The 17,433-nt window shown below is 47.1% G+C and overlaps 1 protein-coding gene across 3 annotated transcripts in view; it reads right to left on the bottom strand.

The window, feature by feature from the left end:
- Positions 1-17,433, bottom strand: part of LOC144178249 (5-phosphohydroxy-L-lysine phospho-lyase) — a 35,645-nt gene that overhangs the window by 1,783 nt on the left and 16,429 nt on the right. For all 3 annotated transcript variants that reach the window (XM_077705962.1, XM_077705976.1, XM_077705968.1), the window contains 5 exons: positions 15,289-15,500; positions 14,335-14,435; positions 12,095-12,219; positions 8,677-8,831; positions 3,362-3,451 (listed from right to left, as the gene is read on the bottom strand). In XM_077705962.1, coding sequence (XP_077562088.1) covers positions 3,362-3,451; positions 8,677-8,831; positions 12,095-12,219; positions 14,335-14,435; positions 15,289-15,500 — 683 coding nt within the window. The remainder of the gene's footprint in view (positions 1-3,361; positions 3,452-8,676; positions 8,832-12,094; positions 12,220-14,334; positions 14,436-15,288; positions 15,501-17,433) is intronic.

Genomic DNA, 17,433 nt, shown 5'->3' with positions numbered 1-17,433 from the left:
CCTGCAGCGACCACCACAGCGCGTGCCTTGAATTCATGCTAGCAAAATGTAGAGGACACTCTCAAATAACAAATTAATGTTCATGCGGCTCACAAGAGATTCTGTTACACAGTGGCTGCCTCCTGTACTTGCACCAGCATCCAGTTTACTTGACGGCACACAAGAGACCACTGCGCGACGAGCACCTGCCAAAGAAATTGGTCAGCTGTCGTCGTGTCCACCACCTGTGGCACAGTCTCTATGCTCGTTACAGCGGATCCAGGAACTTCCAGTTAATACAGACCCTTTAAGAGAAACCAACCAACAACTCTGCTCATAACGGACCCGGCTATACTCGGTTAAACTCAAGAACGGCACCACCTCATGTAGTGTATCACTCCGCCAAAGCACCGGACCCGTGACGTCAGTGCGCGCGTTTTGAAAAGGGTTTGCTATGAATGCGTGATATCGTCTGCCTTGTCTCACGCAGTTTATCGTCACTGGAGTCGTTTATAAGCATATAAAGTCCAAAAAATCACGGGAACGGCTCACACCATGTTTAAAATATTCCCAGTAACGCTCTACTTGCGCCGCGTGGAGAAACATCCGGCTACGGTGATAAGGCACAGCGGCAACTTCCGGTGCCGTTCTTAAGTTGTCACCGAGTATACAAGACACTAAATTTTCGGTGAAAATTGTTTCGACTGAATGTTTATAGCGGACTTCCACAGGCCCGGCACCCGATAGAAGTTTTCTTTGTTTAGTTTGGCAAGAAAACTTATGTCTGGCAACATTGTTCACAGCCAGGTCGTTAGCTCAGCCAAGCCAAGCCAGTGACAATGGCCTCTTTTTTTTTTGTGCGACCAGTGGTATGAGCAGCAGGGTAGCCGATTTCACTGTTGCGTAAATTAAGCTTAATTAACGCTGTTGAACATGGGGAGAACAGGGTGACATCGCCACAAGTACAGGCCTGTCTAAGGAGACGGCCTGACCGTATAAGGAGATGAGGAAGAATTAGGTCAGCTGAGAAATAAGCGCACCGCTAAGTTACGAATGGCAAAATATTAGTAACACAAAAATGAATTAAGTAAATGTAGGAAAGACCCGAGGAAAACCTGGAACATCGTAAATTCATGAAGAGGAAAGACCAGGATGCCGACCACGAGTTGGAAGAACTGCCAGTTGGGCTTGTTGGTACAGATTCACGATTGTAGAAGTGCTACTTGAAAACGACGACGAAGGAAGAAGCTTCCTTCGTCGTCGTTTTTAAGTAGCGCTTTTACAATCATGAACCACGAGTTATTTCGAGTTTCAAAGAAATTAACGTTTCGGCTTCCACACAGAAGCCTTGGTCACAATAACTAACGATTATTGTGACCAAGGCTTCCATGTGGAAGTCGAAATGTTAATTTCTTTGAAACTCGAAATAACTTGTGGTCGGCGTCCTGGTCTATCTTCTAAAAATGCATCCCGACCAGACGGGCTTCCGTCACACCCTTGACTTCATAGTAAATTCATTAGGCAGGAGAACAAAACAAAAAGTAGTATGGACGAGACTATTACTACCAACTTTCAAGGCATTGAAAGGCATACGTTAGCAAATAATTTCAGTAAGCGTTTTGCTGATGCCGCTGTTAAATTGCGAAGCACAAATCCACCAGTGCCGATTTCAAATTCAACTGCGCAGTCTAACGTGCACTCGGCATACATGTACGCTGAGTACTGAGCTGGAAATGTCCTTAGTACTGAGCTGCAAATGTCCTTGACAAGATCTGCAGGGCACGATCTTGCAATATATGCAATATCGGTCAAAGTACCACCTTTTGCACTCATACACCCCCCCACCCCTCCCCACTGGTCAGATACTGCATACTTCGGCTACAGCAGAAGTTTTTTTTGGATTAAGGTCCACTGTCTGCGACCCCAGTTCTCCCGAAATTAAAATTTGAAGCCGGAACATCTGCACATCCACTTGTCCATTCAGAAAAACATACAATCATCGTCACTACGCCGTGTGATCTCTTGCTCACAAACCTGGTCGTTACAGATGAAGTTCCTGCTTGGACCACTTAGGGTCTGCAGTATGTAATAAGTAAATAAATAAATTAAATTAATAAATAAACGCCCGCCCGTGTGTATGACATTTCGGCCCAGGTGGTCAGAATTAATCCGGAGCCCTCCACTACGGCGCGCCTCATCTCTTGCTTTGCGTCAGCGCGTTAAATCCTTCAATCAAATCAAATTCCCAACTCCCATCAATACATTACCTGCAACAAGAGGAGCAGGTTTGCAGTAAAAAGCTCTCAATCATGTCTTATACAAACTACCCCAAAAGTAATTGACGGCCTGCTCAAACCACTAGAGAACTGTGGAAAGTTTTATATTGTCACCAACTACCAGTAACAGTTTTAATGCAAAATGTAATGAAGGTGCCGTCCCACAGCTTCATATTTTCCAGCTAGAATAAAACTGCACTCCTAAGTTTGATCAAGCTAATTAATGCAGAAGAAAATGCCAATTACAGACCATTGTGTTTTGCTTCTTGCACTTGCTGGTACTGAGCCCAGGTCCCGATTCTAAGCACATGAACCATTCAGGTTGCAATATACCACTTCCCTTGGTATTTCGACAGGTGCGCTAACCAATGATGCGAGCAGAGCCGAGTTCGGCTACGAGGCACGCTGCAGCGGGGGGCTCACGATTAATTTAGGCCACCTAGGCATGTTTAACGTTTACCCGATTCGCAACACACCCTACCAGCAGAAAAATGGCCACCATGGCCAGAACTGCACTCGTGTCCTTGTTACTGGCAGCAAAATGCCTTGGCCACCGAGCCTCCGTGGTGGGTCTCGGGATACAAATACACAGGACGAACTTCCGATTTGCCCCCCCATACCAAGACCTGAAACAAACTGAAAGTCTTAAAAAACGTTGGGGGAAAAGTTTTCAGTGGCCTTCCACTGCAGATTTCTAACCAGCATTACACATCATGTGCAGCTCAGCATATGCCTGCCCAGCAGAGCGGACAACTGCCAGGTCTCAGTGTGCCTTGTTCTCCTCTCATGCAGTTCTCATTACAATGCCTATGCAGTGCAGTTTGTGCAGAACAAAGCGACAGATTTTGCGAATATTCACACAGGCCTTTGTGGCATGTTGTGGGCACACGCAACACAAGCACGTGCAATGAATTGTCCCGTTTCATTTCTTCCAAAGATCGCCATTACCGACTCCATCGCGAGGAGGTGCATGGGCACATAAACGGCACAAAAGCAAACACCGCCCAAACATCTGCCCAGTCGCCACACACAGACGACCCCGAGAGGAAAAACCAGGTGGTCGGTGAAAGAACGTGCGAGAGCGAGCAGAAGGAAAGTGTGCGCACCGAAGTGACAGGAGGCTGGCCTGTTCCCCGGCAGGTTCCCTCGTCTGCCTGTCCAAGACCAACTCCACACCGACAAACAGGCCGTGGCCCCTGCGGACAAAGAGCAAGATTAAGAGCCAGCAAGCACCAAACTTCGACAAGAGCCCCCTGGAACAGCTACCCCACATCCGCAGCCCCACACAGAATGTACGGAAAGCCCTCCCACCCCAAATAATGCAACTCATTTGCCCCAATGCCGAGGGGAAAAACGCTGTCCTGTAGAGGGCTGCAAATGTCTACTTGCGTAAAACAGAATGCAGACTGTGTTTTGGCTTAGAGCAACGAAATGCTGTGGGTACAGCACATTTTTAATGCCGAGAATAGTTACTCATTGACAATTTTGACTAATTTTAAAACCGATCACTTTAATTCTAGCTTTAGCAATGTCAACAAAAAATTGTTTTCAGCCTTCCATGTTAACATTCGTAGCATGAAAAACAAGCGAGACGAGGTTGATTTATTACTTGGGTCACTGTCGGTTGAGTTCGACGTTATGCTTTTCTCAGAAACTGGTTTGGCACTGACAGCGATGTGTGCTCCTTCGATAACTATGTTTACAATGGTTTATCCAGGCCCCATGGAAGAGGGGGTGGGCTTGCTGTATATGTTAAAAAATGTCACTCACATTCTGTGATTGGCGATGTTACAATCACAAATTCCAATGTTGAATGTTTAGCTATATCTCTCAAGAATATAATCGTTGCTACAGACCCCCTCAGGGTAACAAATCACAATTCTTCGATTTTTTGGAAAGCCTCTTCCTTTTCCTCGACTCCACTAAGCTACCCTTCATTTTAATGGGTGACCTAAACATTGACCTATTATCGGACGCCGCTCATGCAAGGGAATTGCAGAGTCTCCTTTCCTCGTATGCATGTATTAATTATATCAGTTTACCGACTAGAATAACTTGCAACACGGCCACATTATTAGACATTTGTATCTCCAATGTACAGCTTCCGCACACTGAGTCTGGCGTAATATCTTCCGATATTAGTGACCATTTGCCGATATTTTGCTTCATACCCCTCAAAATAAATGCCATAACAAACACTGCTACCCACATGATCAGAGATTTCAATGATCTTGCGCTCAACGACTTTCACAAACGAATCGAAGATACTAATTGGGAGCCCGTATACAAGATCACGGAAGTCAATGCAGCATATTCTGTTTTCATAGATATGTTCATAACCCAATATAACACCGCCTTCCCACAAATAGAAAGAAAAATTATTCCTAAGAAGTTTAAGAAGCCTTGGATGAACCAATCACTTTACTCAAGGATCAGGAAGAAAAATAGCATGTATCACGATTTTCTCAGCAGCAGAAATCTCACTCTACTTGCTGAGTATAAAAAATATCGAAATAAACTCAAAGGTCTAAAAAACGTGAAATCGGACTACTATGTAAGAAATTTCTCCCGCATTCAAAATGATAGTCGTAAAGTTTGGCGAGAGGTCAACAACTTGACCAATAAAACCAAATCTATGCAACTTGATGAAATAATCACAGAAAATGGTAAATTAACTGGTCACGAGCTATCAAATGCCCTGAATGACTACTTTATTAATGTCGCTTCTCCAAATTCTGTCACGCAAACTCTGTAAATAGCTCACTGAGCCTCACCACTCCCTTACTCAATTCTATAGTACTCGCGCCCACAACTCCTCAAGAAGTAGCTACATTGATCCTTTCTTTAAAAAATGACGTATCTGCAGGGTACGATGATATAAAGGTGATCCCGTTAAAGCACGTTTGCGCCGTTATATGCGATGTCTTGTCACACATTGCAAATCTAATGCTGTCAACTGGTGTTTTTCCTGAAGATCTCAAATTGGCCCGAGTCGTTCCAGTACATAAAGGAGGCAATATAAATGAACTGTCGAATTACCGACCAATTTCTGTTCTGCCTGTGTTGTCAAAAATTTTTGAAGGTATTATCAATTCTAGGATAGCCGATTTTCTGCACAAATATAATGTGATTGTTGATTCACAATATGGGTTCACGAAAAATAAGACCACAGAGCAAGCACTGTTAAAGACAAAATAATAGATAATATTGAAAACAAAAAATGTACCCTTGGCCTATTTTTAGATTTTCGCAAGGCATTTGATTGCGTACACCATGAGACCCTTCTTAAGAAACTTTGTAACTATGGGGTTAGAGGTATTGCGTTGAACCTATTGCGGAGTTATCTGAGCAATAGGTCCCAATATGTTCGAACAAATAACATATCCTCTGATATACAGGTGGTTAAGCATGGTGTCCCACAGGGATCAGTACTAGGGCCGTTATTATTCATTACATATATCAATGACCTAGCCGGCATACATAACTCTCCCGATCTGGTGATGTACGCTGATGACACTAATCTTTTCTTCTCTTCCTGTTCATTACCGGCGCTTCAAAATATGGTCAATGCTTATTTAATCAACCTTCGTGATTGGTTACTGAGGAATAAGCTTAGTTTAAATATAAGCAAAACGAAATATATTATTTTCAAGCCCATCAACACCGTGGAAACTAATTGTATACATATTCATTATGACAGTATAACAATCAATCAAGTTTCTTCCCAAAAATTTCTTGGTGTGTGGTTTAATGAAAATCTTTCGTGGTCTGTTCATATTTCCAAACTTACTTCTGAACTAAGTAAAATTGTTGGCCTATTTTATAGGATTTCTAATCTACTGCCTGTTTGGTTAAAAGTGTCTATGTATAATGCCCTGTTTTTTTCAAGACTTTCTTATTGTAATCTTGTTTGGGGTACGACCACGTCTTCCAATTACCAAAAATTACTTGTCCTGCAAAAAAGAGCCTTGCGGGCTATTGAGGGATATTATGGTGCACCACGAAACTTACGCACGCAACCATTGTTTGTAAAACACTCCATATTAAAAGCCGACCAAGTGTATTATCTGCGGCTTCTTCAATACATTCACCAGAATCGCTTGTACTCTGTTCCTGATAGCAACATAGGTTACAATCTTCGCGTAGTAAAACTAAGAGTTCCGCGAACGCGAACAAATTACGGTGAACAAAAACTGAGTTGTCAGGTACCCAATGCGCTAAACAAATTCCCTTTTCCTGATGAGTTTTTTCTATCTGGAAACATGTTCAAAAAAAAAGACCAAACAGCATCTGATTGAAGGTGAAATTCTAATGTAAAAATGCAGCTTACCGTCTTTGATATATATGCGTATGTGTATGTATGTGTGTACATGGATGCAAGTGTATATATCTATTGTTCTATCTTTTTCACACAAGTACTTAAGTCGAATGATTTACTTTATTTCATCCGTATGTACGAAATTGAACTCGTACAAGTATCAATTTGTATTTGCCCATGTTTGTGCACATGTTTTGCATTCTAGTAAGTGTTACTGCTTATATATTACTTTTGTATTTTGATTGCTGCCCCTTCTATGTATTAAGTGTTTTTGCGTTTGCATTTGTACTACTTACAGGCTTAGGGTACCAAGGCCTCGTCAGGCTTAACCGCCTTTTGCCTCTGTCCCCTCTTTTCTATGAAAAGGAAAATAAACTTCACTTCACTTCACATTATCGCTAAAAGACCCACGGCAAACATCCAATTCTCGCGCTTTGACGCACAGCCCTATATTTGTGGGGCACTTTTATCACAACATATTGCGATTTGAAATACCGTACGTAGTCTACATTGCGAAGTCGGTAAGAACATCAGATCTGCCGCCGCCGGCAGTAATTATAACTTGCGCTCAATCGTAACCAGTAGCACAGTCGGGCCACGCCCCACGGCGATGCCGTGCGTGCCGCGGCATTTGACGCGTCGACCATTTCTTTCCTAAGGCTAGCAAGCCTATTGTCAAAGATAGCAATAACTAAGCATGTAAACATCGCAAATCAGACTTTTTGAAAGTTCACTTTGCGAAACCCTATCACAAGCCCGCACCCCGCGTTTCACCGTCCAAGGTAGGGTCACGCGCACCACGAAGCGTTCGATGACCTCCGCCTTTCGAGCTACGCAACTTCTTGTAATCTGGCTCGTAACCTCAGGCATTCCCATTGCACTAACGTCCATGTTGAATACCACAGCAGATAAAATGATTGCACAGAAACTTGGGCGAGCGAAGCAGTGAAAATGAACTCAAGATGCGCACTACGCAGTACAGGCCTCCTTGCGCTGCCGCAGCGACATTCACTCGGGAGGGCCAATCGCACTTCGGCATCCATTTCTGGCTTCGTGCGTGCGTCTTGCTTTCTCCCGTTCATGCGCTTGTGAATGACCGAAGATCAAAGAGACGACCAGAACCGGAAAGAGGATCGCTCGGCCGATCTACCGGTGCCGAAATGGCCGCGCCCAGTGGCACCGTTGCGGAGATACAGCGCTCTGAAAATTGCCGTTTTTTTTTGCCTTTTTGCGCTGATATTTTGTCACCGCGGCTGGCAAAAGTATTCGTTTATGTCACTTTGAGAAGGCTTTCGGCGGAAAACTTTGCAAACGCACTGAAGAGAAAACACAGAAGCTGAATATGTGGCTTTCAAAAACGCGACGTTTTGGTCATTTTTCCAAAGTCAACACAAGCCCTTAGCTTGTGTTGACATTGCAGTCCACCTCCCGCACTGCTTGCCCCGTTATGAAGTGGTAACAGCACCTGACAAACATTTTGCCATTCTTAGACCTAAATAGGGCCGCAAGGTATTTTTTTTTTATTTCACACTCTCTGAACACCCAAACAATCCGAGAAACATTTTAAGGGTAATAATTTCCTCGTTCCCCAAGAAGTTCCGTGGGTTGAACAGTGCTAAAAGCGTCATGGTAACCGGCACAGATTTAATGCCGAAGGGCCTGCGAAGAATTCCACACAACAGTATGCACTGCTGGTCTGCAGCTGCCGTTTGCAAACGAACTCCTGCAGCGACTCGGGAACGAGACAACGCAACCTCTGGCTACGTGCAGTGCCATAAGCCCCCACTTTGAGTCTCCTTAGTGAGCAAAACAAAGCTGGTGCGAGAAAGCACAGCTCGAAACCCTTGAACGAGGCCAAACTGGCTGCAACCACACACATGCACACCAAATTCTGAGAAACGGCAGCTGCCACTTGACATCTGTACCAACATCGCGGCTCAAAATGGGCACTTGTGTGGTCAGATACCCAGCTGGCCAGAAAAAAATACTTTTCCAGCGTCAGCTTTTTTCCCCCTCGAGGCAGTCCCAGCCCTGGCTGCACACTGCACACAGTCCAAAAGCCGACACTGGCCCCCGCCTGGGCGAGCCAGAGCCGAGACCCACCGGACATCGCCAATGAGAGGGTGCCTCTTCTGGAGCTCGCACAGCGACGCCATGAGGTAGGCACCAACTTCTTTGGCATGCTGCTGCAGCCGCTCGTTCTCAATCACATCCAGCACTGCCGCAGCCACAGCCACCGACACTGGGTTGCCGCCATACTAGGGGAGGAGAAGACAGAGACCAGCCGGTCGTCACGCAAGGCCCCAGAGCCACACAGCGCCACAAGTGCGGATTGTCATGCAGCCAAGTAGGATGCAGGGTGCCTCAGATAGACAAGGTTTACTGGAGCGAACTTGTGCCCTGCAAACAGCTCGAGCAATCCACAAATATCAAGATGCAATCAGCGAGTGACGCACACAGACAGCCCTGCGAGCATTTATCTCTCCCCGTTATTCCTTCCAGAACCATTGAACAGGACCAAGAACACTGGAGATCAAGGAAGAACATTCTAGTCTAGTGACGACAGGGCAAAACACTCCTGTCACACGGGAGACCTAATGACATTTAGTTAGAGCCAATGTCATTCGCTCTAAATGTCATTAATTCGACGCTACACGAGAATACCGCATGACATGCGCGGTGAATGGCATTTAGCGGCTAACTGAGGTCCCGGACCTCAGTTAGCGGCCAAATGAGTAGCCTCGACAGCAGTGGCGCATCAGTAGAGAAGAAAGTTCAGGCTTGTGCGAATAGTGATATTTTAGCTCGAAGCGAATAGTCCTAGGGGTTGAATACTTTTGAAGCGAATTCAAATAGCTGTCAGGTGTCACTGAGCTTCCTGTCACTGCGACATCCCGATAAAAAAGTTCTAACGTAAAATCTCGATAATACGAATATCGCGGGACCGCGAAAAATATTCGTATAATCCGAAATTTGTATGAACCAACACAGACCAAGAAATTGAGCACTGAAAATAGTTTTCGTTTATTTCTTTTCTTACTTTCGCGTGGAGAAATCCGCGACGTTTTCTGCTTGTTCTTAACCTTCATGTCGCCGAGCGGTAATTTCTGGACTTTCGTCTCCTCACTCACGGTGCCCAAGCTCACTGCACGAGCGCTTTTGCACGCGATTCATGCGCGTCGGTGTTGCGCGCCCGATTTTAACGCCCGCCTCGGCGATTCCGCGCTCGCGGTCGCCTGTGCCTCGGTGAGAAAATGACGCGCGTGGCAGTGGGAGGAGCCTGACTATTTGCGCCAATGGGAAGACGTGCACCTCAGGGCGGCAGTTTCGAAGCGCTCGAGACGGCTGGCTGGCTCCACAGGAGATGTTTAGGCTTAGCACCCCGGCAGATATTTCATGGGCGCTATCACTAGCGGCGCGGATGATTTTTTTATAGCACCGTTTTCGCCCACATTATTAGCTCGTTCCCCTCACAAGAAACTTCCCGTGTGCTTTGAGCGGTATCTTAAGTAACGGTTAGAAGCAGTGGCTCGAGCGCCCCGCCCCACTTCTCGACCAAAGGTGCCGCCTGGTTGCCGCGGCCAGCCGCGCCCCGCGCAGCGTGCGGGTGGTTTCGCGTCGGCGTCAGCGCGCCCGTGGAGTCCGCAGCGCGTTATTGCAAACAGAAAACAACAGCCCGGCCGTTCCTGGAGAAAGAGCCCGTATGTCGCCGTCTCTCGCTCGTTCGGCAGTCGGGCACCTCGCCGGCTCGTTCGCATCATCCGCCGGGCCGCGCAGGCCCGTTCGTGAGAGCCGAAATTTTTCCCATTGTTCCCATGGGAACAATTTCATTGTTTGGAACAATGAAACAGGAGCCTCAACTACCCTGCTGAACATGCGCGAAGGCTGCGATGATGCGACAATGCTCTGAATGCGGCTTAGGTTGTCTTGGCTCCACATGTAGTCAAGATGTAGGACTGATGTCAATAGCACTGCGGCTTGCCTCACGAAACCGAAACTTGAACGAAGTTTTGATATTCGTTCATCCCGAATACTTCGAAATAGCGGAAATTTTAAATTCGAGTCGAAGCGAATTCGAATACTGTAATATTCGTTCGAATATTCGAAGCGCCCGAATATTTGCACAAGCGTAGTAATAATCCAAAGAACACTGTTTCTAAAAACTGCTAGTAAACTTATATTTTACTCTTCATGTTGTTTTTCAAATAAAGACAAACAAGAACTAACAAAAAAATTGTCCCCAATGCGCGTGCTACCCTAATACGGATTTTTTGCGGGCTTGTCTCAGCTTGTGACGTCTACCGATGTCAGCTAAACCGGCGATTCTTATTTTTATTTTGAAGAAAATAATCCTTTCTTATGTTTTAAAAAGTTTATGTATGAAAACATTGTAGATGCACTTGAAACATAATTTTGCGGTTTTGAGAGCCCGCCAATCATCACCGCCATCGCTCTGAAATGACATTTGTTTCGCCATGTAGACCTGCACGGGCAAACCGAACGTCATTAACAGCCGATGTCCCTCACTGTGAGCGAGAGTCGATTTGCCGTGCGACAGGGAAGGAAGCGCGCTTCGCTTCGAACAGCCGGGCGCGGCCAAATGCTGGCAACTGGAATGTCGAGCACACGTGGTGCGTATATTTGCATTCACCAAAAAGGCCAGATGCCCAGTGCACAAAGCGGTGCAGGACAGATTGCTCTCCTGCCAGATGCCTAAAGTGCAGTGCTTCCAAAATACTCTCTCTCTCTCTCTCTCAGCTGTGGTGCTCGGAAGAAGGCTGACTGCCACATGACTGGAGAATCACTGCACAACGAGTTCACTGATTGGCAAGGAATGGGCGAAGCTTTGAAAGCAAAGTGGCCGCAAGGAGAGAGTAAAAATTTACATTTGCGAGCCTTGGGTCCTCTTCATGTCACTCAAAGGACGTCAGCGTTGAATAACCCTCCGATAACTGTCTTTTTGAATGAACAAAGTGGCGTGCACACTCGCAGTGCAGGACAGCTTTGCGTAGCCAAAACCGCGAGTTTGACATTATTGCACCCCAGGATATCAGACCTCACGTAGTTTCCCTGAAGATCCCCATAATCAGCGTTCCACTAGAGCTTCATGAACTCCAAAAAGTCGGGGGTTAAGAAAAAAAAGGGGCACACAAGCAATGTAGACTATCCGGTCAGTTGATAGTCACCACTGCGACATGTGCGATTTTTGGTCTTTTCAGACAACTTGTTGCCCGGGCTGTATGCTTGCGTCACTTATTATTGTGGCGAAGTTAATAATGGCCAAGTTGTCACTACGGCTACGTGCCCGTGTCACTCGGCGTACTCTTTGTCACGGGTGACGCCAGCCGATAGAGCCACAGCAAAAACGAAGCCACAAGGAAGACAAGACATAGCCATTTTCTCAAAAGCACAGCTGCAAACAACTTTTGGATAGCATGGCTGCGATGCGCAGAGGCAACGTCATCCCCACAACCGAGCGCACTCGAAGCAGCAGCAGCAGCAGGAGAGAAAAGCAGCGCACCGTGTTGAAGTACTCGGCCCCCTGGGCTTCAAAGCTGCTGGCCACTTCCTTGGTGGTGACCACCATGGCGATGGGGTGGCCATTGCCAATCGGCTTGCCCAGGGTCACTATGTCGGGGCAGACGTCTGCGGCAGGAACATGCCATCCATCATGAGCCACAGACTGGGCACCGCACTGGGAACACCTTGACGGCAGCGCACTTGCACACGGACACCGAGAAAGGAGACGACAAACCACAGCGCCCATATACCTGCTCGCGAATATGAGAGACACTAAAGTGGCCCCGAAAGAGGCTTTGCTGATGCACGGGTGTTAAGGTAAATCAATGTCCTAGCAATCACCCCCTCCAAGAGTGTTGTTGCAGCAATGAAACATTAGTGGAGTTATCGCAACTCAAAACATCGCAGCTTTGCCGACACTCGATTCTCCCTCGTTTTGTCCAGCTCCCCACTCCGCACAAGTGCGACTGGCCATGACGCCCCGCTGCCCGGCGACATCCCCTGTTGCAGCTTCACTTTGGGATGAAGTCACCCGGCTTTCTGCATTGCATTGGCACCTCGTTTTGTGTGTTATCATTCTGCCTATGAATCCGGTACTCTGCTCACGGCTGAAAAAGCTGACTGAATGAATGGGGCGCGACTTTTACATTTCCCCACCACGCTGAAAGATGGCGTGAAAAGAGGATGACCCATCACGTCGCGTACACGGTGACATGTGTTGGCACACACGGGAGTCTACAATATGTGAGCAAGTAACAAATTTTGAGATTTTTTTTTTTTTTTTTTGACAGAGTGGGTGGAGCTGCTGACCAGCTCTGACCTTCCACACCAGCGACGATTGGTGGAGAGGGCACGGATGGCCAGCATAGCCCAAGGCATCCCGGACTAAGGAAGCCTCCCACCGGGCGGGTGCCCTAACATCAGCACCTGGTCTCCAATAAAGTTTATTCATCATCATTTTTGACAGAGTGAGCACGTGAAGGTACATGCGTTCCGAACCGACGTCGGTTTTTATGTTGCTCAATTGGCCGCCTGTTCGTGACAATGTTGAGCTTGGTCGTGTTGTGGAGACGCCATGCCACGTGTATACATAGGCAGCTGTAGTATTCCATTACGCTATTCCGATGCGTTCCAAACATTTACAACCGTAAAAAAAAAAAAAAAAAAAAAGACCAGCTGAAGGGGTGGAGACGCCATGCCACGTGTATACATAGGCAGCTGTAGTATTCCATTACGCTATTCCGATGCGTTCCAAACATTTACAACCGTAAAAAAAAAAAAAAAAAAAAAAAGACCAGCTGAAGGGGTGGAGACGCCATGCCACGTGTATACATAGGCAGCTGTAGTATTCCATTACGCTATTCCGATGCGTTCCAAACATTTACAACCGTAAAAAAAAAAAAAAAAAAAAAAAGACCAGCTGAAGGGGTGGAGACGCCATGCCACGTGTATACATAGGCAGCTGTAGTATTCCATTACGCTATTCCGATGCGTTCCAAACATTTACAACCGTAAAAAAAAAAAAAAAAAAAAAAAAGACCAGCTGAAGGGGTGGAGACGCCATGCCACGTGTATACATAGGCAGCTGTAGTATTCCATTACGCTATTCCGATGCGTTCCAAACATTTACAACCGTAAAAAAAAAAAAAAAAAAAAAAAAAGACCAGCTGAAGGGGTGGAGACGCCATGCCACGTGTATACATAGGCAGCTGTAGTATTCCATTACGCTATTCCGATGCGTTCCAAACATTTACAACCGTAAAAAAAAAAAAAAAAAAAAAAGACCAGCTGAAGGGGTGGAGACGCCATGCCACGTGTATACATAGGCAGCTGTAGTATTCCATTACGCTATTCCGATGCGTTCCAAACATTTACAACCGTAAAAAAAAAAAAAAAAGACCAGCTGAAGGGCTGCATGGTACAACATAGGGAGCTTTTTAGAGTGAGTCGTGCCTTTAATCCCCTTTCCACTTTCCAGGAAACTTGTACCCTGCATTTATGGACTAGACTAACTGATATGAGCGGTCTCGTAAGAATAGGGAGAGTTGTGGGGACATCCCAAGGAACATTCAATATGAGCGATGCAAGAGCAAACAGAAACCTGCCTTCCCTGATCTGGAAGGAACAACTTGCCCTGGGTAAAATTTGTGCATGCTCTTTAAGCCCGGTATTCAAAACTGGGTTCACATAAAAACTGCACACTGGCCAGGGAACTGTAAGAAGAGCCAAGGCAATTCCTACCTTCGCCTTGGAGCTGGAAGCCCCACATGTGCTCTCCCACTCGTCCAAAGCCCGTCTGCACTTCGTCAGCAATGCAGACACCGCCCGCTGCTCGGACATACCTGGAAGGTGTTGGAAGCAAAAGAATGGCAAGCTAAATGCACCCTGACCAAGAATTAATGGTGCACGTCGTAAACCAACTCGCAGTTGCTTCCTCTGGTATGTGGAGACTGACCGAGTGTACCACTTGTGATCTGTTTCTCAGTGCATACACACAGCACTGCGCAGGAAAAGCGCGAGGCAACGCCAAAGTTGCAGGTGGCCACAGGTGACCAGTCAGCACGCTCTGGAGGGCCTTTCACAAAGGGCTTTGGTGGGGAGGAAAACGCGCAGTCGTTTGGTTTCAGGGACAGTCACTTGGCTGCTCAGCCCAACTACCATCCCATGGTCACCATCCCTGCCTCTGGGCCACGGTTAGAAGCAGAAGTAGAAGGAAGCACCTGTCCTTCTCCACCTGCTCTTTGTCACATTGCGTTTATTTTTCCCTCCTGCTGGAAGTCTCAATGAAGATCAACCTACACACACACACAGCTGCCACCTGGAGCGTTTTCGATCGGCGAACTCACTGTCTGGTCAGTTCTGCCAGTTACCAGTGAAACAAAAGTGGCACGCACGTCCCCTGTCCCCGTTTTCTGCCCCGGCCTTCGTGAAGAATTGAAAAAGTGCATCTTAGAACTGCACGGACCCAGGAGTACTGCATGTGCCACTGAATTTTCGGCCACAAGTTGGCCCGCTTGCACTTCAGTACCAGCATGTCAGTTCACAGACAAAGAAAAGGGCTCTGTGTACCCCTCCATCCACCCTCAATGAAAGGCAAGAACTCCGTCTGGCGTGGCTGTTCAAACAACGCCCCAAGACTGTGCCACACGAGACCCGTGGGAGAGCACGAAAAGGCGCCCCCGAAGAGACCCTCACCGATAGACGTTGCGGAGGTAGTTCTTGGGCAGGGGGAACTGGCCGCCGCAGCTGACCAAGGACTCGTGGATGAAGGCCGCAATGCGGCGGCCATCAGTGTGGGTCTGGTTGATGATGTTCTGGACCTCCTGGGCATACTTCAGGCCCAGGTCGGCACCAGCGGGGTAGTCGCAGTCGCGGTACTTCCCACGGTACGTGCAGGGCAGGGGGGCCTGGGACCGCAAAAGGGGAAAGAGAAGAACACCGCACACTGGTACACGTCGAGGTTGGCGACAAATGCCAGCAGCCCTATCCAGCAGGGTTTACGTGGCAGAGCTGATTTGCAGCAATCTCTGCTGAGGTGACGAGATCAAAACGGAGGGAAGAGGGAGGCCACAGTGAGAAGCAACAAGCATTTCCCAAGTGTTGCCCACTTTGGAGCACGGCCAGCTTGACTAGGCCCCAGCCTAGCCTGGCACTGCCAATGACGCAATGGTGTTCCTATCACTTTCTCACTTCCACATTTGAGTGTGCATTCTAGCTCAGTGCACGAGCAGAACTGCTCTGGAGCGTTTTCAGAGCCCCATCTTCGCGTGGCATCCATCCGAGATAACAGCAGCCACGACCTTCCCACATCCAAAACGCAACCCGGTTGCAACCAGAATTTCCCGATTTCAAAACATCCAAGTTTCGGCGTCACAAACACTGGACGACAAGAACAAACGAGGCGTTTGCAGCCAACAGCCCGCATCCGCCAACAGTATTGCTACAAGGCCCACGGCTGACTCCCGGTACAATAACTCACCGGATGTGTGAAGACATCGTCGTGGAAAACAGTGCATACCTTCACTACTCGCTCTTCCCGCTTCTTGGACCAAGGCGCCACTACGCATTTCAGATTAGTTATGCCGCAATGCTGAACCTCCCAAACAGGAAGTGAATCAAGCGTCTTGCACAAGTGAAGTCTCCTGCAACCCCACAAGAGCGAGGCCACAGAGATGATGTGCAGTTTAGGATTTGGCATGGCTGTGCCTCCTTAAAAAGTTCTGGTACAGCAAGATTGATGGAATGATGGCACCCTCTACAAGAGTAGGGGCTGCGGCGAGCCATCTGGGACATCGAAAGACGCAGTCTTTGAAGAAATGGTAGAGATCAAATTTGCTCCCTGGAAGCAGTGTTGAAACAGAAAGGCACACAAGAAGTTGCATATTATGGAGAAAAATTCAGTCCATCGTTCTTTTGGGTAATCGACAGGAAAAGAAAAATACTTCAAATAGTAAAAATTGTGTTCTGCAATCAACGACCAATTTTCCCAGTTTATACTGGTGCAATTAACTGTCTAGCAACATATCACAGCTTTAACTTTTTTTGAGCGCTGAACGATTTGGACGTTCAAAAAAAAAAAATCAGAGAGAGAGAGAGAGAGAGAGAGAGAGAGAGAGAGAGAGAGGGGGGGGGGGAACCACCAACTGCAGTACTGTTTCTGTCGCAGCAAGATTCAACCACGTACTTGCAACTTGCATCTGTTTTTTGGGGAGGCACAGAGCCACTGTCAACTTGGCTAATTATTTATCATTATGGTTGTGTTTAATGGCGCTCTTTGGTCGCAGATACCCTTGCGCCAAGACTCCGTCAGGTGGTCCTTCTATGTCAGGTTTGTAATTAAAATGTGTACGAGATGAGCATGGGCATGGCACTGCCTAAAAAACTATATACATATGGGTGTAGAGGGCCCATAGACTGAAACATAAAAATGCTGATGATGGCGGATGAGAGGAACAATGGTTAATACATGAGGGCACCTGGAGCCTCAGAGCATGCTGCGCAGCCAGGCTCCCTGTGCGCACAAAACAGTCTTCAGAAACTCCCTGAAATAGGAGAGTCTGTGGTCTGAAGTCACGCCCTGTATGAAATGAGTTTTAAGAAATGGACATCTGCAAGATAAGTTAAAAGACATTTGTAAGAGAACATTGGTTTGTCTCCTAAGAATAGTGAAGGGTGCAGTGAAGTGTAGAATTTAGGGAAGTGTCGTTTTCTGGCATCATTCGTGGACGTACACTCAGTTAACACGTGGAGAACGGAGAGCCGTTCCTTCCCCACACTCGTCACAGACTGGTGGGAGTGCGCCATACAAAAGATGTGCGTGTGTGGCCTATTCACAGTCTA

This window comes from Haemaphysalis longicornis, unplaced genomic scaffold (genome assembly GCF_048455015.1).
Source record: "Haemaphysalis longicornis isolate Haplotype H1 unplaced genomic scaffold, Haemaphysalis longicornis Haplotype H1 scaffold_1, whole genome shotgun sequence".
Taxonomy (NCBI): Eukaryota; Metazoa; Arthropoda; class Arachnida; order Ixodida; family Ixodidae; genus Haemaphysalis; species Haemaphysalis longicornis.
This window is presented reverse-complemented; position numbering and strand designations above follow the sequence as displayed.